Here is a 25,319-nt window from a genome sequence, read left to right as displayed (position 1 = left end):
AATATATAGCGCAGTTACTACACAGAACATACACATACAATCTACTACACAATCACTGTATGTGTATATTAACTGCTGTTAACAAATGCTGCAGTGCTACTATGAAGTAATAGGGGTGTAACAGTTTGATTGGATTGACAATACTGGCTTCACAAATTGATTCAATTTGATTCTCAGTATATTTTGAACAAGATTTTAATGAAAAGTGTACTTTTTTATTTCTGAATCATAATAAATGCAAAAAATATGCATTTTTGTCTGTATAAACTAGATAAATCAAAAATTGCTTTCATTGGTTTATTACACTCCTCCAAACTAACCTTATGGGAATGTTCCTGTAATGTTCATTCATAGTTTTATAACAGGAAGTTTGCCAAATAAGTATTAATTTTGTAACTACAAAGCATTCCGGGAATGTTCCTGCTATTTAAAAGTCATGGGAATGTTATTGAAAGATTCTCTGAACTGTAATCCAAGACAAAATGCAAATGTTATATTTCCATAAAGAATGCTTTCCTGAAAATGAAACGGGACTGAAAACCTCTCGGGAAAACAAGCTGGGTATAAAGTCACAGTTTATTAATAATAATAATAATAAAGGTAAATATAAAGCTGAGCATGTAGAGTATTTTCTATATGCTTATTGTCAGGTTAGCACTGATAGTGGCACAGGACTGCAGGTCACGCACCGAGTCACATGATCATGAACACCTGAATCACGTTTATGCACAATGAGCACTAGTATTTAAGTCACGTTTGTAAAGCACTCTTAGTCTAGCGTCTGTTGTGAGTAACGTCATTATATGCTGTTGTATCCATGCCATGCTCATGCATATTTCATGCTTATCTAGTTTATGTTATGTAATCCTAGTCTTTGTTCATCCGTGACACTATTTAATTTCAATAAAATTCATGAAAGTGCATCAGTTTTTCTTTTTTTAATGAAGCAGATAGGGTATGAACAGAATATGCATAATATCTTACAGCCATACAATGATTTTTTTAAACAGCTAAAATTATTTATATAATGCAAATGTTTTATAAATAAGAGTTGAATAATCTATTAAAAAAAAATCTTGTTTTAGTTTTCCTTGTCCATTTCTTCTTAGTAGCATGACTACTGAGCCCTAAGACGTGTCGAATGTTAACACAGCTGATTTTCATTGTGTTCCTCCTTTTTCCTGTGTTGTTAATTAATCTCATGAGCTCAGAGATATCATTTCAGATTGGGCTTTGGCATTGGGCCTCAGGTGTTCACAGACTCACAATCCACAGACCTCGACATCCAAGTGAATTACAATTCTAAATTGTCTTCAGATGTTTCTGCTGTTCAGTTCCTTTCCCCTGTGCTGGTGGTATGTATATGGCAATAATGAGCTTGCGTCTGTTATTTGTGACTTGCTGTGTCAGCCTGATCCTGCACGTTGTGGGCTCATTATGCTGTCAGTTCAGTAGCGCTGCATGCTCAAGTGCTTATTGATAAGCATTGATTTGGATCTCACAGTGTAGCACTGGGTTGCTAATAGATTGTTATGGAGTTAGATTTCGGCCAAACTGTTTCCTGTTTGTAAGCTGTAGGGTTCTAGGATTTCTGCTATGCATCAAACGAGGACGGAAGCACAGATTTCAGACATAAAAATGGATTTTACATATAACTCGTCCAATACTAGGAATCATTTGGTTTTTGGCAGGAGATGATAGACAGTAGCAGGTGCTTAATACGGAAGAAATAGCAGAGAACCTCTTTTCCCACAGGATTTAAATCAATCTTTACAATGTCAATTCGAAAGGGATATATATATATATATATATATATATATATATATATATATATATATAAACTGGAGTTGTTTAGTTTAAGGAAGGTGAAATATGGTGTAATCTTTCCAGACGGATTCAGACAGGACTAAAATCCTAACGGTACTCTGCAAATAATTACGATAAAAAGGTTACCGTTTCCCTGTTTTGTTGCACTTGATATAAAGAAGGTTCTTCTAAGCTGTGCCAAATTCACTGACCCAGGAGCTATGAGGTGCTATAAACACATGCACTTTCATAATTGATACACACACATGTCCTCCTCCATCCTTTATATTGTACAAGGCAATACAAACAGATACAAGTTGCACTTGTACTGCTTGGATATCTGTTTGTGCAGTAAGCACTGGTGTTAAAGTCTGGATAATTTCCTGTGTTCTGTGTTTCAGTGGTTAGCATTGTAGACCACACTGATCATCTGTTTAACACACACACACACACACACACACTCCATTAAAAAAAAACAATGAGAGGTGTTCAGGAAAGTGTTAGTACAGGACTGACGTGAATCAGATTGAAATCAGACTTTATTCCGAGGCAGAAAATGTGTAGGAGATGTGTTGTTGAATGGTTTTAATAATCTCCCTATGGTTCCCTCTGTTAGATTTACACTCTCATTGTGTCTTGACATTTCATATCATGTGTGTGTTGTGTGAATTTGAAAAACTGGGTGTTAGTGGACCACAGGGAAGACAAGCCTGACACTTCAACACACAGGGGCTGAACAAGCACTCTTGTCTCATTACTCTGTCTCTTTCTCTTTTTTTCTTTAGGTGTGTGTGTGTGTGTGTCTGTGTGTATGTGTGTCTGTTTGGGTCCGTATTTTCTGTAGGTAATCAGCCATGTTTCAATGCTTAATAAACCAGAGTAGTGGCTGTTTAAAAGATATTTTGGAGTTTTGCAGAATGAAAATAAAAGACTGAGAGGAGACAAAAGAAAATGAAGACAATATGAAAGAAATACGAGAAGTCTGAAAGGATCACCATGGAAACTAGAGTGTATTGTGTGTCTTAGGGGGTAGGGTGTGTGTTTCGGAGCATGTGTACATGTACTGAACATGTGTGTCTTTTCCTACAAGGGCCTATGAATGTGTGTTTGAATGAGAGATTATCATTATCATTCTTAGATTCTTCTGCACTAAATCTTTTTTTTTTTTTTTTTTTTTATCTTTTTACTGGATTTGCTCACTCACTGGTTTTCTTTTTGTTCTTTTAAATGGATATTCTATCATAATTTTCATGAAAATCTTTTTGTAAATGAAGATGACTGAAGATGATTCTTAAAGCCCTTTATAGCATTGTTAGCCACAATGAAAATTCTTCATGGCCTAAAAAAATGAAATATGGTGTCCCACAAGGTTCTGTTTTAGACCCACTATTGTTCTGACTTTATATCCAGCCCCATAAACATGCAATTTGCTGAAAATACACAATTTATCAGGAGCACAGTTACACACAAAAAATGGATGACAAAAACAGAAACATCTGCCTTCTAATTTCTCATAAAACAGGGACTTTGTTGTAAGTTGGCTCGCAATTATGTTTCACTCTAGAGCTTGATGGCTATTTAGTGAACTAAACGTACAATTTAAGACCTTGGTATACCACTCATCCCTGGTCCAGTGTAACAGCTCTAAAACTGTATAGTAGCATAAGACATTTTTAAGACTACATGGTAAACATGGCCTCCACTAAAATGTCATTAAAATGTAGCAATGAAATGTTTACCAATGTGTCTATATTATTCATCACTCTTGATGAAATTCAATATTTTAGTAAATCAAAATATCAAATACCTCACAGTGGCATCCTTTGTCAGAGTCAAGTGCACTCTTTTTTTTTTTCTTTTGTTTTTCTCCCAAATTTGTTCTTGCTAATTCACACTCACTAGCTTACTCCCCTACCACATGGCATCTACCACCCGGGGAGGGTGAAGGCAAACATGTTCTTCCTCTGAGACATGTGAAGCCAAGCTCTGCATCTTTCAAACTGCTGTTTGAAAATGTTGTGTCACAGGGCAGCATAACACACCTGGAGGAAATGGCTGTCTGCCCTCTTCTGCATACATGAGCTCACAGACACTTGTTATTGGCTAATATTGCTTTGATTGACAGGGAAGAAAGAGTATACCATTCCTCCCATCCAGAAGGCATGGCCAATTTTAGTTCCTTGACTCCTTGCCAGAGATGCTCTTAATACAGGATTCAAACTCAAAATCTCCTGATCATAAGGTGAGCATTTTTCTGTTGCACCACTCAGGAGCCACCCACACTTTGTTTTAATGGAGCACAGATTAAAGTTTATTGGACAACAGGCTTTTAGAATGTCATTTTGGGTCCTGTGTGGATGCCGTGCTTCACTGGAAGTCAGTGCAAGTACCACCGGTGGGTTTTGCATAGGAAAAATATCTCAACATTTATTAGACACTACACTCTTTGTAAATGTAATTTTAAATATAATTTGTAAATATTGTATATAGATTGTAAGTATAAAGGTCAGGTCGATTATTTGCATTCATTCTGAAAATTTGTTGTTTATTTTTATACAACAATTCAGATCCACTAATTTGATTGGATGAGCAGCGTTACAAGAGTACCTATATTTAGTATAACTGCACTGGGACGTTTCACTCTTTGTATCACTCTGCTTGTCTGTGTTTGCCGTGTAAAATTCAAATTCACTGAAACCGTTACTAAGTAGAGTTCGCGACATCATCAGCAGACTTAAAATATGAAAGCTCAGCAGAAGAAAAGGAAGAAGGGAAGCTAATTTCACCGGAAGCACCTTTAATGGGAATGTGAGCTCACTAGCCAGCTAGCTGACAGGCTATCAGCGAGTGTGACTTCTTCAGTATCTAATTCCGTTCGCAGAGCCAAAATAAACAAAATATTTGGCCATATTGTGTCTCAAATGTCAATTACTCAATACTAATTTCTTATTTATAAAACTGTTGAATAAAAGCTATATTGCACTTGCAATAATGCTGTTATACTGAATATCAGCCTGGCGGTGACTCAACCGCAGGTAATCACAGCCGTGTCGATATTCATTGTAGCCGCACTCTTGCTCATGCAGTTTTGATTAAATAGGTCTTGCTAGCTAGTTGTCATTATCGTCCTCAGTGAAATTTAGCTAGCTTAGCTAGCTGCTTTTTGGCATGACATCTTGTGGACCTGATTTTGTCAAAGTGTTTTGATGCTCTAACTTATAAAGCATGACTGAGAATTAAACAGGAGGTCAGACCAATGCCCAACATTGATTTATTTGAGGATTCATGGTACAAAAACGGGTTCTTTCAGCTCTCTTGGTACAGTCAAGTTGACTAGCTGAAAGTGGCTGGTAGTGCTGTGACTGAGTAGTGCTGTAACCTGGCAGTGCTGGCCAGGTCTGCTGACAGAAAGCTATGCTTCCCATATTTTAAAAACCACTAGCCGCCACTGCAGCAGACCATGTTTGTACCAGAAAGAAATGTCAGAGCACATTACCCCAGTCTTATTCAAGCTACACTGACTGCCTGTTAAGTTCTGCATTGCTTACAAAGTCTGGCTTATGATGTTGAATACTTTAAATGTTTTACCTTGGGGATATTTTACTGGTCAAGCACTATAGCCTGTCCCAGCGACTTTGGTTAGTTGAGGCTGCTGTTAGTCCCAAGGATCAGTCGCAGGTCAGCCAGTGGAAGATATTTTTGTAATGTCTTTTAGTTTTGGGGATCTGCAACTAGCCTAGCTAGCACAGTGTCACGTGATAGACAGTCCTTGTGATCGCAAGTGATTAAAGTCATGTAGTGCCCACTTGGCAATAGGACAAGGTGTTTTTTCATAATAAATAAATTGCAGATTCTATTTGAAAAACTAAAAGATATTTCCTTGTGGTTACTGAGGTTAACATTAGAGTTAGTTGTAGGCAATGTGTGTGTGTGGGTATGTAAGCGTGTTTGATGCTAGCAAGCAGGCATAACTGCCAATTTCCTGCTTTTACTTGGTATCTGTATGTCATTTTGTATGTCAAGTTTTCAGACAACAGAAACGTTCACACATTTATAACTCTCTGTAGTCAGTGCTTATTTAAAACGTCCTCTGCATAACAAGCTGCTGTTATTTGACTCGAGTGAATGTGTATGAAGTATAAGAACCATGTGCCCTTTGGCACACAGCTCTCCATATGTGGATATTCGTATGCATGTGTGTGTGTGTGTGTGTGTCAGACTCTGTGCTGTGTAACTGCTGTCACTTCCCCCACCAGCTATTTTAAGAGTTCACTTTTGTACAGTTCATTCTTACTCTGTAATTTTGTGGTCTGTGTATGTGTCTGTGGGTATGTGCATGTCTTTTTTACCATGACATTTTTCTTCTGACTGTAACTTTGTGTGTATACATACCGTATATGTGTTTGTTGAGAGAAAGCAGTTGTGGACAGGAATGTGAAAAACAGTAGATAGTGTCAAAACCACTGTGCTAAAAATATCTTATGTCTCAAATGTATGGAGAAATTTTCTGTTTATATATATATATATGTATATATATATATATATATATATATATATATATATATATATATATATATACATATATATATATATATATATATATATATATATATACATACATACATACATACATATATATATATATATATATATATATATATATATATATATATATATATATATATACATGTGTGTGTGTGTGTGTGTGTGTGTGTATATACACTTGCAGTGCTTTGGTGCTGTACTGTCTGGTGAGAAAACACAACCTTGATATCATTTGTGAAAGAGCGATAACCAGCAAGAGCCAAGTTGTACTGACAGCCGCCATATTTGTTTTGATTGGAAGGGATGTTTCTTCTCCAAGATCCCAGATTATTAGAATCTGAAAGCTTGTGTTTTATTCTGGATAGATCTTGTAGTGTGATGACTGAATGATCCAGGGCATGAAGTCTCTAATTATAGCATTGGGTATCGCACATTTTCAACAATGGTATAAAGTGTCCATCTAAACAATTGGAGAAAGTACTTCCCACTACATCTCAGGGAATTTTTCCTCTCCACTGTCGCCTCTGGCTTGCTCATTAGGGATCTAATCTACATCCAGATTTATCTGCTTTGTGACAGTGTGTGTAGTTAAAGATGCTGTGCAATTAAAATACAATTGAAGGAACTAACATAAGTAAACGGTGGGCATGGCCATGTTCATTAGTTCTCTACCACTTTCTAGTACATGTGTGTTGTTGCTGGGTTTGTCATTTTTCCTTTACTGATGCCTACAGCACTAGGTGACATTGACATCAGTTCACTTCCTCATGCAAGTTCCCATGGCAACTGCCTCTGTGGCATTGAAGGGGGGTGGGTTGGAGGGGGGGAGTGAGTGGGTGTGTGTGCATGTCTCTCATTCTGTGTCTGTGTGTTGTTCAGGGAGATGATGATTTACGATCCTGACTTTTTGAGTTTGTTCCAACTGAGACACCTGGAGGCCATGTCATGTGCACCGGGTTCCAGAATGCAAATGTGTATATTAAACATCATTACACCACAATGCTGGTGAATTTTCTATAACTGCAGCTCTAGTCAACATTGTCAACAGAGAGTAGTTCCATGTGTAATTCAGATCACAGGAGATCGTAGAGAACACCATGTGGGAAAAACTAGAGTTAATTAGTTTAAAAATAAATAAGTAAATAATAAATTATTTATAGAGTTAACTCTATACTCTATATGCAAGAGAACATCTATTCTAGCAGTAGATGTACAGGCAGGTCCATAAATATTTGGATGTTGACAAAGTTATTATTTTTTGCTGTCTACCACAGCATATAGGAATTGAAAATAAAGACTTTTAGCTTTAGTTTGAGGGTATTTACCTCAATTTATGGTCTAGGAATTAGCAAATGTTTTATATGAGGTCCCCACTTTTTAGGGACCAAAAGTAATTAGACGATTAGCTGCTCAGCTGTTCCATATTATTCCCTCATTATTTCACTAAGCAGATGAAAGGTCTAGCATCGATTTGCATTTGGAATCTGTTGCTATTAACTCTCAATATGAAGTCCAAAGAGCTGTCACTGCCAGGGACATCATTAGGCTTAAAAATCAAAACAAACCCAACATTAGGTGTGGATTAAAACAACACCTATTTGGTACATTCTTAAAAAGAGAGAATGCACAGGTGAGCTCGGGAACACCAAAAGGCCAGAAAGACCATGGAAAACAACTGTTGTGGATGACAGAAGAATTCTTTCCCTGGTGAAGAAAACCCCCTTCACAACAGTTGGCCTGATCTAGAACACTCTTTAGGAGGTACGAGTATCTGTGTCAAAGTCAACAATCAAGAGAAGACTTAACCATAGTATATACAGCGAGTTTACCACAAGATGAAAACCACTGGTAAGCCTCAACACAGGAGGAACAGATTAGTGTTTACCAAAAACATCTAAAAAAAAAAAAAAAGCCTTTGCAGATCTGGAAAAACATCCTATAGACAGATGGGACAAAGATCAACTTGCACTAGAATGATGGGAAGAGTATCGAGAAGGGAAGGAACTGCTCATGAGCCGAAAAATAGCGCCTAGTCTTACGGCGTGGGCTTGTATGGCTGCCAATGGCACTGGTTCATTTGTATTTATTGATGATGTGACTGCTGACAAAAGCAGCAGGCTGAACTCTGAAGTGTATAGGGCTATGTTATCTACCCACATTAGCCAAATGTGTCAAAACTCATTGGACAGCACTTCACAGTGCAGATGGATAATGGGCCGAAGCATACTTCAAAAGCAACCCAAGACTTTTTAAGGCAAAGAAGTGGAATGTTCTGCAATGGCCAAGTCAATCACCTGACCTGAATCCAGTTGAGCTGCTTTTCACTTGCTGAAGGCAAATGTCCCCAAGAGCAAGCAGGAAATGAAGACAGCTGCAGTAAAGCTCTGGCAGGGCGTAATCCAGTGTCTGTTGATGTCTATGGGTTCCAGACTTCAGGCATTTTATTTTATCCAATTACCCTTAACACATATACCCTTAGCACATATAAAACCTGCTGTAATTCCTACACCATTCACCCAATTTGAATATAAATACAAATTAAATCTGAAAGTCTGCACTTGGAACTCATATACTTTATTTAATTTCAGCTCCTGTACACTGTGGTAGACCACTAAAATAACAATCATTTTGTTGATGTCCAAATATTTATGGACCTGACTGTATGTAATCTAATATTCTACGGTTAGTGCACTTTCTTTAGCTCATGCTGAGTTGTGCCTCCCCAAGGAGCAGTAATGGTATATTCCAGCGGTAATGACCTGTATGGGTATGGATCAGTGTTGAGAGTCTGTGGGGTTCAGGGTTACTGCTGGACAGCGTGGTGTTTGGGTTGTTGTACATTTACAGCCTCATGCTCTCCTCATGGAGAAGTAAACTATGAGCTTCAGTGGAATTCTATACACTCGACTGTATACATACTCTCTCTCTGTGTATACATCTCTTCTCTTCTCTTCTCTTCTCTTCTCTTCTCTTCTCTTCTCTTCTCTTCAGTTCTTTTTTTCATTTCCTTTGTTTAGTTCTTTTCTTTTCTGTTTTTATTTTCTTTTGTTATCTTTTATTTTTCTCTTCTCTTCTCTTCTCTTCTCTTCTCAACTCTTCTTCAGTTCTTTTTTTTCTCATTTCCTTTGTTTAGTTCTTTTCTTTTCTTTGTTTTTCTTTTCTTTAGTTATCTTTTATTTTTCTCTTCTCTCCTCTCCTCTCCTCAGGGTGTGGCAGGTACAGTTAGAGGTTTGTGTTGGAAGTGAGGCTGTGAGGAGCAATGCAGCTTGAGCACTCATATATAAATAATGTATTAAAGGTGGTTATATGCATATATGGTCATCATTAAAAGTTTTTGGGGCATTTATTTTCCCTTTGCAAAACATAAAAAAATTAGTTCTTATATTTGGAGTAATCTGATGGAAATCTCTAGGGAAATACAGCAGTGAAGCTGTCAGAAAGGGGAGAAAGTTCACTCAGTGCTCACTGTGAGGCAAACTAAACTCCCTAAAGAGCTTCTAGTGATGTTTTTTCCTTCGAGTCACTTCAGTGTGTGTGAATCATTTTCACTCTAACCCACGACCCGAAACTCACCTTATCAGTGTCGCAGAGTGATTTATACTTTATTAGTGTCACAGAGTGATTTATACCCTGTTTAGATGCTATTTTTAATATTTCCTGTGACAATTTGTGAACACTGCCATAAACAGATAGAATGGCAGAAATATAGCAGATGTGTTTTGGAGATACGTGTACAAAAATGACTGAATGAGTACAATGAGTGCAGTTAGTGGGGCTGTTGTTTGAAAAATAAAAGAGTGAAAGAGAATAAATGAATGCTGAAAGAAAGCGAGTAGGTTAATTGATATGAGAGGAGGATTATATGCCTATTCATTGACAGTGAGGGAGCAGGAGAGAAAAAAACCATGTTAAAAAGAAAGAATGAGCTGTGCTGTAGAGTAGGCTGGTAGGCATTGAAATGGGATTCAAAACTGACGTTGTGCATTATAATTCCCAATTCATAAATCAGGATGCATGTGTGTGTCTGTGTGTTTACCCATGGGGTGGGTTTGAGTATGGATACACACAGCTTTTTTCTTTCCTTTTGCTGACTCAAGCAGCTCTATGACTAGCTAATTAGCTATATATGCTACATATGCATTGGGATTGTCATGATGTTTTTGATGAATCATCAATTTAACTGACACTGACCTTCATACAGTCTCCTGTTGGACATAATAACATGCAACGAAAAAGAGAAGCAGGCTTTATTATGAATTGTGCTCGTTATGAAGGCTCACTGCAGATGCTGGTAATATGAATTTCAAGCTACTAGGCAATCTAAAGATTTCCGGCATATACCTGCCCCCCAACTCTGTTCACACACATTCATCCGCTCGTTGGGTGTGTGGTCTGTGAATGGGTTGGAGTGTGTTTTGTTTGGCCGCCACTGCTGCTTTGTTTTGATGGATGAAGCTCTTGAGTGGCAGATGGCTTTCCAGCCTGCAGACGTGTTATCACATACCAGGGAGTCCACACACACACACATACATACACACACAAAATATCATCCAAGCACAGACCACCAGAGTCACAACTACGTAGAGAAAGAATGGTGTCTAAAGGTATTTGTGTCTCTATAAGCCTTTATGTATAGAGGACCAGTGAAAGCAAATTTATTAGTATTATCTTCTACTTGGCAGGTTTTTATCATTTATTTGTCTGACTTTTATGCAAATTGAAAAAGCCCAAAGCCTTAACCACTGAGCCACCACTGCCCCATTTTTTTCATGGTAAAGTCACCTGTAAATCAACCTTGGTGGGCAGGATATGCTTTTAGGGAGAAAACAGTCTTAGCCTAGTGCACACTACACAATGAGATTTTTTCAGTCCACGAGTAATGGCTGAGGCTCTGATAATTTCACGTATGTTTGAATTTCTTAGCGATGAATCTTCTAGTGTGAACCCTCTATGACTAGTAGCAAGAACAATGATAAGAAACAGCCAATGAGAGTCCAAGAGGAATCATCCATCTATTTGTGTGGGGGTGCAAGGGCAAAATGCAAACACAATAATAATGCTTCTGTAAGAACTTATTTGGCATGTCTGACCCAAATGGTTTTTACTGTGAACAGCAGCACACAGTATAAAAATAGCTACCTTTTTGCATCATACCTCCAGTTCTCTTTGCAGAACAGACAATCCTCACTGCCTGTATCTCCCCAACCAATCTTTGCAACACATATTCTCATATTTGTGTTTTTTCTTGTTTCCCAAAAAATACTGACAAAGTCAAATGATAGACAGCTCCTGCTTTTATTTTCCTGAGAAAGCAGCATTTTGGGATCAGGCATGCTTTGGTGTGGATCTATCCAGGTGAAAGGTCAAGTAATGTTTCCACCTTGTCTGAGAACGATCGTGTAACGTGCAAACATCTACAACACCAAACAGTTGATCGCAAGCCATGAAAGTCATGTAGTGTGCACTTGGCTTTAGCCCACATTTGACCCCATGAGCACTTTAAAATGGAAGAAAAGCTATGGTTTTAGGGTTTATCTACAATATAAAATAAATTTTATAAATAAAGGCAGTATGTTTATGTGTATAAATTATACAGTAGATTGTATACACTGGCTATTACCATCTCATATCAGAACAAAAAAGCCGGAATGGGCACGCTCACATATGACAACTGCCAGTAACATGAACTTGGAAAGGAAAAGAAATAACAAGGAAATAACAGGGAATAAATAATTGAGAATAAATAAGTAGAAAAAATATATGGGTTCATGCATATGTGCGGGGGTGTTTGTGTCTTTATTTCTCACTGAAAGAGAGGTAGAGTCCTTGGATTTTTTATAAGCCCTTGTGTTAAAGCCAAACTCAGTAATGGCTTATTCCTTAAATCATCAGACTGTAAAAATGTGCTGCTGTATACGCCTCAGTCAGTGCAGCTGCAATCTCCTGCGGGTTTCAGCCCTAAAGCACAGTGAACCAGCCGTGACTTAGGATAGTCTGTGTGAAATTTGTTTTCAGACTGGATGGAGTATGATTTTCTTTACACTAGGCTTCAAACCTTTTTTTTAAAAAAAAAAAAAGAAAGAAAACACTTCACAAGAATTCATCAGATAATATCAGTCACATATGCTGTTGACAACAGGAAGCGAGGAACCATGCAGTCTCTTCTGTGAAAGATTGTTAATACTTGAGAAATAAGGCAGAGGAAAAGAATGAGCTTCTGGTAAACAGCATACCTCAGTATCTCGTGGTCTCTTGGTCGTTATTATATGTCATGCTCAGTGAACACTGATAGTAATCACATTTTACGTGTGAGAATCTCCTTTTGGAGAATTCTGGTCCTATGACTAACGTACTTACAGTGCTGTTGTAACTGCTTGAACCGTATATACCTTATCCTGAAATCTGAAAACTGTTGCGTCTTCAATTAAGTGTAAGTTTGTACCAATACAGTGTGATAAGAGCATTTGTTACAAGCACTGTCTTGCTGCTAGTTCTGCTGTAACCTTCATGGAATTTCTGCCCTCTTTCCTTTATCTTGGGAAGTTCAGTCAGCTTGGGAAATTTAATTCTTGACTTATGGAACCTTTTAAACAATAAGAGAATAGAAAGACAGTGCTTTATGTAAGAAATAGATCTCTTTGGGTTGTGCTGTTATAGGAAGAAACAACGATTTCTGTGATGTGATGCGGTCAGACAGAAAGTGGAGTTCATGTTATCACACTGACACACTATTTTATCACACCAAAGTTAAGTATTTTTTTCAATAACAGCACATTCTGAAGTGTTTTATTCTTCTTAAACCCAAAAAATCTGCCAGTGGTTTGTATTAATTAAAGTACATGTACTTTTTATCCATTTATAGCTACATTTAATGTTGTAAAATGCCCACGGTACAAGTTACTTACAGTATTGCAGCTATAAACAGTGATTCCCTCAGCAGCTTCTATTATTCATTTCTCTTGAAGTTATTAAGACAAAAAAATCAGCCTGTCATGTTACCAAGAAAGTCCTTTGTCCTGAAGATGTAATGTTACAAAGCACTGACATGTCCTTAAAGAAAGAGTACTTAGAGAAAACTTCAGCATGTATGTTAAATAACAAGTTTTTTATGTTTAATCTTATATTATGTGGCATGTCCACCATACAAATCCCTGTGAATTAGTTACTATATAAACAATAATGTATTAGAAAAGGGGCACTAATACTATAAAGCTGTTTGCCTTAAAGCTGGAACTACAGTCATAGAAAAAAAAAAACACTTCTGACTAAATAGAATTGAGAATTCAATAGCACTGTTGTATAAAACAAAATACTTCATTTTACAATTTTTAAAAATTCAGCTATTACCCTTGAAACAGATTAATGCTTATGTCTGACCTATTATTTTTTGTTTTCTTCTGCTAAAATCATGTGTATAAATTTATTAAATTATAAATGTATACATTCTTTCTGACCATATGTGCAAATATTCAGCCGGATCAACTCCTCTCATTCAATTTAATGGAAAGTGTGTGCCAGTAGCTCAGTATAATGACATTTTAGTAATGACATACTATCCGAGCTACTTACCAAGTTACACTTTATGGGCACTGTGGGTGTGCACTCACATGCCATCCTGGTCAGGGTCATGGTGGATCCGGAGCCAATCTCACACTGGGCGCAAGGCAGGAAAACACCCTGGATGGGACATCAGTCCATCCAAGGACAATTTAGCATACCCAATTCACCTACCTTCATGTTTTTTGACAGTGGGAGGAAACCCACATGGACACGGGAAGAACATAAACTGTGAGGAGGCAATGCTACCCACTTGATCACCATTAAGCATTTTTAAGAGTGTAAGAAACATCCACAAAAACAGTTAAGGACTGGGGCAAGACTTTTAGTATCTCCTTGGGTGGTATCACAATTGTAGATTTAGACTTCAAAAATCCCACTATGATTTATATGGCCACAAAATTGGACTTAATCCCAACTTAATGACCAATATACCAGTGTTATACCACTAATTTATGCAAATTATGTTTGTTACAGCACAGAAATAGAGCCCATAATCTTACAGGAACATTTCTGTTGGGTTTTTGCTTTGAAACCACACCTTCCAGTGCCTGTCAGTCTTGGTTTTCTAAGATCTCTCTAAGTGCTGTCTTTAATAAACTTCACCACAAGACTGAGTCACTTCTTTTTAGAGCGATTTTAGATTAGCTCACATCCTAAGTGGTTTTCAAGCTTCATGTAGTATCTTATGGAGTTCCTCAAGGACTGACTATGGGCACTTTGTTATTTACGTTATATATGCCTACTATCATGTATAATTGATAATTATTTTCTTCTGTGTGTGTGAGTTTGTGTGAGTGAGTGTGTGTGTGTGTGTGTGTGTGTGTATGCACGTGTGTCATGTCAGTGTAAATGTGATTTGAGAGCACTACGGGATGCCAGATTGAGGGTAAAACAAGACAAGATGAGCAGTGACAGCCGTTGTCACGGCCACCATGTGTGTGTGTGTGAGTGTGAGTGTGACAGATTTTGGGTTTCAGGTTGATTTATATGGCAGAGCCAGAGGGAAAGAGGACATAAGGGAGAAACAGAGGGCAGTAGATTTGATAAAGGATCTTTCAAAGAACACCTGGCATAAAGAAATAGCTGTGTGTGTGTGTGTGTACATATGTGTGTGTGTTTATTGGTAGAGTAACAAAAAATAGAAATGTTTAACTAAAGTTGGCTTCGGGTCACAAGAGAGTGTGGCTGTTTCTATCAATTAAACAAAATAATCTATCGTAAAAGAGGAGAAATATTAGAAAGCTATCCACTGTATCTGGTATTTGTATCTTTTTGATATTGGAGAAGGTTTTTCCTTTTATTGAGTTTAAGCCACTTTGTATGTACAAAGTCTCCAGTGTTTTATTTCATTATTCAGTCAGGAAACCTAATTCTCTGAAATATTTCACTTTTGAGATTTAGATTGCTGTGATTACAGGATACGAACTCAATTTCTGTCTATCATTATCACATACAGTACAAGACACAGAACTATAAAATGTGTTAATTTCTTACTCTACAAGTACAGGGTGTCCCAAAAGTCTCCATATATAGGAGAATTGAACACTTTTTCCATAATGTCTTCCAAAAGTTTTCATACGTATTTTATATTATATATATAATTTTTGGATAGCCTTTAAGAATGCCTTTGACAAAAGAAGGACGTATTGAAGTCATTCTCATGGCTGGATCGGGAAGCTGTCGCAAGGTTCCTCAGCTATGACAATGATTAAACTTCTAAAATTCTTTTCGAAAGCAGACTTTCTGATTCTAGATGTGCACATGAATGCACAGTTTCTTACATCTTACATCTAACTCAAACAGTGTGTGTGTGTGTGTGTGTGTGTGTGTTCTGTCTAGCAGTCTCTCTAAGAGTAAGACAGCTGATGGGTGCTGATTCAGCAGCCTGACTAACCTCAGTCTGACCTCTAACCTATGATCTAATGAGATATACATGAAGCTCTGAGTCAAACTTGCACATTGTGGAAGCCGTGTGTCTGCGTTTAGTCTGTCCATTTTTGGTCATATTGTGGGCTTGGTGATGGGAAGTTCATCTCTGGTGTGTGTAAAGTGTGTTGAGTAAATGAGAGTCAGACACATGTGGAAAAACAGTCAGCCAGTTTTGTCACATGAATGAGACATTTAGCAGGGAAGGTAAAGCAGTGGGACGTTTTTTTTTTTTTAAACAAATTCCTCTGCTACCTTCATTTTTTTGTCTGTTTACTATGATTGGGCGAAAAATACCATATTACAATACTTGAAGACATTTGTACAATACATGTTATGCATCATGATATTTAGGTTTGCTAACAAACTTCTAGGAAAAACAGTACTGCTGCATTTAAACCTGAATTTGAAAAGTTTATAATTATCTGAAATAAAAAATACGTTATAAAATGACCTGTGAATACCTGTGAAAAGTGTCAGAAAAGTGTATTGCAGCATAATTTATCACAATATTGATCTTATATCATCGTATCGCTTAGCTCTACTGTTCACTCTCTATTTTTCTCTATCATCTCTTTTTCTCTTTTTCTTATTGTCTCTGCTACTAAAGTACTTCATTCTCATCCTGTACATTTATTTCTATCAAAAACACACACACACACATACACACACCATTTTCAGTGCCACCCTACCATTCATTTTATTATGTTGCAATTGCAATAATTTGGAATTTAAAGATTATATATATGAAAAGAAAATAAAAGTTGAAAATTAAATTTAAAAAAAATAATCAAAAGCCAAACAGTGTCATATCTTCACACTGTGTCTCCTGTTGTCCCCCCAGGATCACACACTTTCCCTCACACCCACACACACTCAATTAATTCTTATCTAAAGTCTCCCAAACACATCTTAATTAAGAAATGTTCTCCAGAGCATTCGTTTAAATATTAATGAAGTTGTATCTTTGCTTCATGACTGCTTTGGCAAAAATGGACGAGCAGGAAGTCGCTGCAAAAACAGACACAAAAACAGAATGAAAATTTGTAACCCCAGGACTAGATTAAAAAAAACTGTTCGCATTGACAAATAGCTCTGGTATAAATAGAATAAAACACTTTAGGATGTGCTGTTGTTGTAAAATAATCAACTTTGGGGTGGTAGCAGTAACTCCATGTCTATTTTTTTGTAGAAACAGTGTGTGTAGTAAAATGACGATACAGCACGGTTGTTTCCCACATGAATGTTTTCTAAATGTATTCCGTTACATAATACATAAAAAGTTACTTTTTATGTATTAGAATGGAATACATTACCAAATATATTTAGGAAAGTGTACAGTATTCAGCCATCAATGCTTTTACAGAGCAATGCTTGTTCTGCCCAACCCTAACTAGTGTGTGTGTGTGTGTGTGTGTGTGTGTGTGTGTGTGTGTGTGTGTGTGTCTGGGTTTTCCTTGACCTATATTTTGCCAATGGGAAATGTGTAATCTTCAGAAATGACTTCAACAGGAAATCACAGAGCACACACACACACACATATACACACTTCTTCCCCCTGTTTTCTTCTTCACATTAAAGTTCAAGCTGCATTTGCATGTGAAAAGTTTTCACATGCACTATGGGATGCTAAATGATGCTTTCTGTGGGTTTTCCTGTGGCAAGTTTAGGGTGTGGGTGTGTGTGCAGGAATGTTTCTGCCACGATTCTTGCCTTTTTTAAACAGTGTAATGGAAGTAATCTGTTCTTGTGTGCATCTGTGTGAAGCATAAATAGTGATGAACTAATTCCCCTGTATACCATAATCCGTTGTTGATGAATGGCTGGAGATAGTGTGTTATTACAGCCTGGGAGGAAACACTCTGCTAACCATGTGCAAGGTGAGGGTATGTTTTTAACCGGCCTGTGGTGTAATCAAATATACTGAGTGTATTCTAGGCTTGGGTGGATGATATACTGTAATTACAGTTTTTTTGGAAATACCACCATCCAGTTTGGATTACTGTCCATACCGGTAAAGTGTGCTGGTTAGTGCAGCGCGATGTGATGCAATGTCTGCAAATGATTGGACAAACTGTTTCAAATGTCATAATCATATACTAGTATTAACATTGCCACTATTACGTTAACACTATTAAGGTTAATGTTTACTTTTTTTTTTTTTAATTTTCACATAGCTTTAACAAAATTTTGCATAAAAGATCAAGTATTAACCTTCTGGATCTTGCAGTTTAGTAAATATTTTTAATGTTAGCATGTAAATACTTTTGCTGTTGAATATCTGGTGTGAAGTCGCTGAACATTTTACAGGCAAAGATGGAACCCTGTTGAATATACAATATTTCACCTCTGATGTGCCCCCTTGTGGATAAGTAAGGAATAAAATACCTTGGGGTGCAGTGTTTTATTCCTCCTATACCACACCAATTTGCCAACTATTACAAGTTTTTATGTGTCAGGTATAACTCAGGCCTAAGAGAGCAGAATTAATTGGCCCTGCACACTGGGTAAGAAGGATGACCCCTCTTTCCCCTGAAGATCAGAGCGATGCTGACAAATAGTGGACATCTGTTAGCTCGGTAGTTAGCACTCTTCTCCTATGTCATTACAAGAGCAGCAGTGGAAAAACAATGTAGCAATGTATTACATGTGTTAATGCTAAGGGTTGCAGATTGGGTGAGAATTGGGAGGAAATTATAAATAAATTGAGAGGAAGTATAAATGAGGTAACTATGAAAAAAATTAGGATGAATTTTGTCAATCTTTTGAGAAAGGGGAAGAAGGAAATCCCAGTTTCTGGAGCTTAATGGCTCCAGGCAATGTTATTTCAGTGTTAGATATTAAAATTAGCCAAGTTTATTGTACAAATTATGACATATTTATAGCATACTATGCCAGCAACATATTTATCCTCAGTACTATTTCTCCTTTATAGCTCTGGCTTAGCAATGTAAAGACTATTTTCTGCAGTGCTTGAAATCTATCTATCTGTTGTTTAAAATGTAATTTTTCATGTACACTAAGTTACATGTTTATTAGACACACATATTTAGCACCTAATAAACTGGAAACTTCATATTTGCAGATTTTATTCCGAGAGTGAGGACTTGGCAAGTTAGTTAGAATAAATATTAGAATAAATATAGATGTCTAACTGTCACCATGAGCTATTTCATTTGCACAAGCAAATTATAGCAAATAAGCTCACTCTGTACAAAATACTTCTTTCTTTCTTTCCTTGCTTTTCACTGGGGCGAGAAAAGCATAATACGTTGCAGAAATATTTCAGTCATAATAAGAAAGGGGAATAATGGTTAAAAATTCCCTGTACAAAGAAAAATTATTTAGAGTATAGGGCTGATGATGAAACTAGTTTTTTTGTTTTGCAGTTCTGGAATAGAGTTTTAATCTATTGGAAAATAATTGCTTATCAATATTTTTTCATCACATTGTAGTTTTCCATTTATAAGTATAAATGCAAAGCATAATAAGTCAGTATCATTTGAGAAAAGCAAATTAAGAAAGCAAATTAATTTAAAAAGAAACCCCATTTAAAATTTCCTGCCCACTGTGTCATGAGTTTGGTTTCAGCCAAGAATGTTCATTTTGGTGGAATAATGGTGTCTCTTACTACTGAGGTGCTTTCTCAGGTGGAACGGCCTCACATTGAACTTTACACACACACACACACACACACACACACACATATGGCCTTGCTCCTTTGTGTACTGTTTATTGTTTCTAGCCGTAATGAGCTGTAAACTGTTCTGTGTGTAACGGCTGTAGAAACCTATTTCTCTTCTCTCTCTAACTTTCCCTCTTTCTTCTCCATCATTATTAGGTTTTGCTCATGATTTTGTTTGTTCATTTCTCTTCTGTCATCATCCTTTCTTCTCATTTATCATGTCCTGCATTCCTTATGACTAGACACAACAAATGGTGTGGAATCAAAAGCTGGGAACAATATGGCTACAGGGATATGCACATGCTCTAACAGTGTGTGAAAAACATTAAAAAAAAAAAAAACATCTCACTTGGCGGTGTGCTGTTATAGGAAAATAATCAAGGACCATGTGGTGTGATGCTGTTAGTGCAAAGTGAAGTTACTGTTAGCACCTTGAAGTTATTTTCCTATAGCAGCATTTCCTGAAGTTTTTATTCCTCTTGCACCACAGTAATTTGCCAATGAGTATTTTTTTATTAATTAAAAAAAAGACACTTCATACTTTTTATCAATTCATAGTTACATTTAAGTTAGTTCCTGTTATCGCTTACATTATAGATGCTTTGAACAATCTGTTTGTCACAGAGAGAGAGAGAGAGAGAGAGAGAGAGAGGATTGATGAACTGTAGCCGTCTTTCCCAGGACAGCTTTCACAGGACATCATTTTTTCTTCGCTGGACATTAGCTCTGTTACGCAGTGATTACCCTTGTCATCGGACCAAATTGCAAACCCATCAAAACCAGTTATATCATGGCACATTAAAATGCTTCAATTATCCATGACGTCTAAATCTGATACAGAGATACACACACTAATCCATTTCTACACTTTTGTGTGGGTTATTGCATGAATTCGAAAGAGCTCAGAGAATTTGGACAACGTCCTCAGCCACTTCTGCTTTGCGCTAGAAGACTGAAGAACATCGCAGAGAACTGTAGTGGCGAATAGGGAGTACCACTCGGAAGGTTATGGCATGGTAGATTTTCCCAAATATCAAATCCATAACTTCATTTTAATATTGAAAGCTTGAAATGTCATGAATTATTAAAGCCCATTCACAGGAGGCTTACACCAAATTAGATGTGTGTGTGTGTGTGTGTGTGTGTGTGTGAGTACAGAATGTACTTAACATATGACTTTGTATTAGGCTTTGTGTTTTGGTCTGTAGTTTAACAAAGCTGTAAGTAAAAGTTGTGGGTTTGTTATAAGTGCCAATATATAAGCCTAACAAAGCAACAGGCGTCCATTCATCTTCTATGTTTGTGCAATTCTGCGCACATTAGGTATGATGCTGTAAAGCGTCAAACCCAAACGATTACCTTGAATGATTCCTCAATTCTATGATGCATGTGATCTGCAATTTTTATGTTGTTTCCTTACTCCACAACTTAATCCATCTTATCCTGTCATTAAATGTGTATGGAGACATTATGAAGAAAATGAAGTTCGAAAGGAAGTAGCAGTGATCTTTGATGCCTCTGCTGAGTATATGTAGCTAATACAGTTAGCTCACTTTGCTAATCTGCAAGCCCACATGCGACAAAAGCAGTGATTGCTAGACACCCACAAGAGACAAACTACAAGTGAAAAGAATGACTTGTTGCCTGCTAGTGTGAAAAATGTTGGTCTACATCAAGTGGTTAATGTTGTGAGAGCATTAAAGTTGTGAGACAACTGGGAAATCTAAACACAGAGCATAGAAGCTAGCTAAAAGCTGAGGCAGTTTAGATAGCCAGCACATAGCCACGTCTTTCAGGTCTTTTATACAGACAATGTAAAGGCACAGTGATGGTGGAAACAAGACACAACAATCAGAAATATCAACATTTTCCTCATGTGTGTTGGAAAATTACTTGGAAAAGTCTCAGCATGGCTAAAATGACATAGTAATTACACTTAGCATTAATTGGTAACAAAATCTTCCATTAGCTCCATCATAATGAGTAGTAACATTACAACTTTTAAATAAAATTAAAAAAATAAAAACAAAAACAAATGATACAACCTTTGAGGTAGTGAATCTTTATTTAAACTAATCCCTAATCTAATCTAATCCCTCACTATTATCACAGTTCCAATTTTATGATGCCAAAAAAAAGCAAGAACCCCAGACATAGCAAGTTTGTGAAGTTTTTTTAAATGCAGAAAGTGAAAGGACCATGATGAAGAACTGTTTATGGTCTTTGTTGCGATTCTGTTCCTGCCTTAAAATTCCATCACTAAATCCTGAATAATAGAAGCCATTCTTTGTACCATTGAAACAACTCTCTAGAGCATGAAGACTTTAACTTCAAACTGAAAACTGAATTCACGTCTGCCCAGTATGTTAGTTGGTGCTTACGTATATGTATCCATTACACTTAATTATAGAAAACTGAAGCTCTGCTTTGCTTAAAATGTTGTAGCACAAAGAATCATTGTTAAATGGTATGGATGCATGAAGACTACCATACTATTCATTAACTATGTTTCTGAGAAAAACCGGCTTACAGGAAAATCTCAGGAGAATGAAAAGTGAAACAAAGGCATGCAGAGACCTTTAAAGAAAAATGGTCCATTTGAGAGAAATTTACAGACCTTGCTGACTAGGCAGTGAAATCTTTGCAATTGCAAACATATATTATGGAGGCACCGTAATTGTTCGTCTGTATATTTTGCTTTAAAGTGAGATGGCTTTGGTACATTCTAGAAACTGTATGCCTCCTCGACATCCTTGTACTCTGCGTTTTTCTGAGTAAGGTGGGCTACTGTATATACTCACTGGCCACTTTATTAGGAACACCTGTACACCTGCAAATTCATACAATATTCAGCCAATCATCCAACATGAGAATGTGGCTTTGACTGTGTTATAGGTGTTAGCACCAGATAGGCTGGTTTGAGTATTTCAGAAACTGCTGATCTCATGGGATTTTCACATACAGTGGTCTCTAGAGTTTACATAGAATGGTGCAAAAAAAACATACAGTGAGCAGTGGTTCTGTGGGTGGAAATGTCTTGTTCATGGGAAAGGTCAGAGATGAATGGCCAAACTGGTTCAAATTGACAGGAAGGGTACAGTAACTCAAATAACTACTCTTTACAATTGTGGTGAAAAGCATCTCAGAACGCAAAACATGTCGAACCTTGAGCTGGATGGGCCTCCTGTCAGCCAAAAACAGGAATCTGAGGCTACAGCATGCACATTCTCACCCAGACTGGACAGCTGATGAAAAAAACAAAAAAACAAAACAGGCGACATTTTTTTCCAATCTTCAACTGTCCAGTTTCTGTGAATCTGGCTGATTGGATAATCAGGCAGACACGCAGTGGTTTGTAACCATTCTGCATAATAACTTTCTGATAAAGCATCTTTTTCACTCTTAAAACCCTGGTTCCTAAAACTGCTGTTGTAAACAATCCTGACTTGTTAAATGCCTCTACATCAGTGCATTTTTCATCAAGACAGCTGTAATGACTTTGCTTACTTCTCAATAAATGATTCATTCATTTTGAAAAATCAGTGGTGTTCCCATTTTAAGCGAAGGTTACAGAATCATTTTGATTTCTAAGCTCTATTTATTAATTTCGTCAGTGAATAAGGTTTAACATTATTCTACTTAATTTATTGTGCGTCATTTCACATTACAGACTTGTTGGGTTTTTATTGAGTAATCACCTTTAATGTTCTTCAGATTGAGACAGTTGTGTGTTCATCAACTGTGATTTGTAAATAGCAGAACAGAGACTTATTTAATGTCGAGCTCTGGCTTAGTTTTTCACAAACACTATCACTGTAGGCTTTGCATAAAATGCATAAGACGGGGCATTGACACAGAGAAGCATAATGATAGCATGAAAGCAAGAGGGACAGCTTAGATTTGTTTCTGCTGCATATGAAATATTCATCACACACGTCCTTTAGAAACCCAGAAGGCAGGTTCTGATATACGCTTGGACATAGAGGATTTTCAATATTTTACACACTGAAGATAATAATGCATGAGGCCAGTGGTGCCAACTGTCAGGAGAATAAACAAAATGGATTTGTAGTTGAACTTTTTTGTCAAACCACATGAATTCTCAATTCTGATTGGTCAGAAGATGACAGTTCCAGCTGCAAGAGAAATCACAGGTTTATATTAATAGTAATTGTTGATATGGGAGGTTTTTTTCTGTGAGTACTTTGTAACAGTCAGAGGTAAGTCAGGAAAGTGAAGAAAGTTCTCAAGATAGAAGGCTTTGCACATTGTGGTTTCTCGGTAACATGACAAGCTCCATTTTTTGAGAGAAATAAGAGAGTCTAGTGAGGGAACGGAGTGATAACATGAACTAACTTGTGTTATGGAGGTTCCACAACATTAAACACAACCATGGTTCATTATATTCCTTATGTAAGGTTTGCACAAGTTTTACTACTCAAATTCCTTTACATATTTGTAGATCTATGCAATTTCCGCCACATTTAGGAGAGACCCATGATAACCAAGAGATTTAGCAGAGAACTAGGACAGGAAAATATACCAACACTTGCTCTCAGTTAGTGTCAATGGAGATGTTCTGCTATTTTATAAGTTGTGTCAAATATTTGCATTGTGTTTGATGTGTTATTTGTTGGGGTGCATGTGGAAATTTATGTTAATATATGAGGGGCTCTGCCAAATAAAAGTTTAATAACACTACTTGAGGGTTTCGGTCTGAGACACAACCACTTTGTTTAAAAAACTATAAGCATGTATGTGTTCACTGTTTTTACCCACATTTTAGCATTCTGGTTTTAGCCCTAGTCTGTGTCTTATTTACTGGCTAACCGTCTGTCTCTGTCTCTGTCTCTGTTTGTTTTGCAGTAATGAGACGGAACCCGTTTGCAGCAGAGGGCTGCTGTAGGAGAGGCTCAAGAAATGCGCTGCAGGAGCTTTATAACCCCACACAGGTACCTCTTCAACAGGCTACAAATATCAGCCTGTCTGATATATGTATATCTTTAGCTATAGATTTTGTTATAGATTTTTATTTTTTGACTTCTATATTATTGAGTAGGTATAAACATTTTAGATTTCCAAACATTAGTTTTCCAGCACAAAATTAAAGGTTACAGAAAGATGTTTGTATGTCAGTAAAGAAAGCAGCATATTACGTAACAGACCACTTTTCAGACAGAAAGCATAATGAAAGCTGCTGGGTTTTGCTGCAAAAGTAAGAAGCAAATGCAATAGTCAAAGTCTCCAGAAGAACTGTAGCTGGTTCTGCAAGATGCAAGATTTTTAAAAGTAGAAACATGTAATTTAATTATTTTTGAAGGCATCATTGCTCTACAGCATTTCTTTGCATGTGCAGTACTGTGCAAAAGTGTTAGGCACCCTATTTTTTTTTAAATACAAATTTTGTCTTATATGTTTATTTTATGACTTCTGCATTACTGAGTCAAAAAAGATTTTAGATTTCAAACATTACTTTTCCAACAAAAAAATCAAATGTTACAGGAAAATGTTTGTTTGGCAGTAAACAAAAGCAGCATATTACATAACACACCACTTTTCAGACAAAAATCATAAAGAAGTCTGTCTAGTTTTATCTGCAAAAACAGAAACAAATATGACAGAGTCTCCAGAAGAACTGTGGCAGATTCTCCAAGATGCTCAGAAAAACTTACCAGCTAAATATATGTAATTTCATTATATAAATTGTTATAATGAACACAACATTCAAAATTCCATTTGATACAATATGGTGGTGTCTCGATATGATACATTTTTTAATACAGCAAAAATAAGCATT

The 25,319-nt window shown here is 36.8% G+C and overlaps 2 protein-coding genes across 4 annotated transcripts in view; one reads left to right on the top strand and one right to left on the bottom strand.

Annotated features, from left to right (window-relative positions):
* Nucleotides 1-25,319, top strand: part of chst11 (carbohydrate (chondroitin 4) sulfotransferase 11) — a 51,834-nt gene that overhangs the window by 6,191 nt on the left and 20,324 nt on the right. For both annotated transcript variants that reach the window (XM_026923000.3, XM_026922999.3), the window contains exon 2: nt 24,389-24,474. In XM_026923000.3, the coding sequence (XP_026778801.2) occupies nt 24,389-24,474 (86 nt within the window). The remainder of the gene's footprint in view (nt 1-24,388; nt 24,475-25,319) is intronic.
* Nucleotides 16,716-25,319, bottom strand: part of slc41a2b (solute carrier family 41 member 2b) — a 65,241-nt gene continuing 56,637 nt past the window's right edge. Inside the window, exon 12 of one of the 2 annotated variants that reach the window (XM_053241917.1) lies at nt 16,716-16,848. In XM_053241917.1, coding sequence (XP_053097892.1) covers nt 16,810-16,848 — 39 coding nt within the window. In that variant the 3' untranslated portion in view covers nt 16,716-16,809. Of the gene's footprint in view, nt 16,849-22,484; nt 22,768-25,319 lie in introns of those variants that run through there. The other variant, XM_053241916.1, reaches the window with a different exon arrangement.

This window comes from Pangasianodon hypophthalmus, chromosome 18 (genome assembly GCF_027358585.1).
Source record: "Pangasianodon hypophthalmus isolate fPanHyp1 chromosome 18, fPanHyp1.pri, whole genome shotgun sequence".
Taxonomy (NCBI): Eukaryota; Metazoa; Chordata; class Actinopteri; order Siluriformes; family Pangasiidae; genus Pangasianodon; species Pangasianodon hypophthalmus.
The sequence above is the reverse complement of the archived record's forward strand: the minus strand, read 5'-3'. Positions and strand labels throughout refer to the sequence as shown.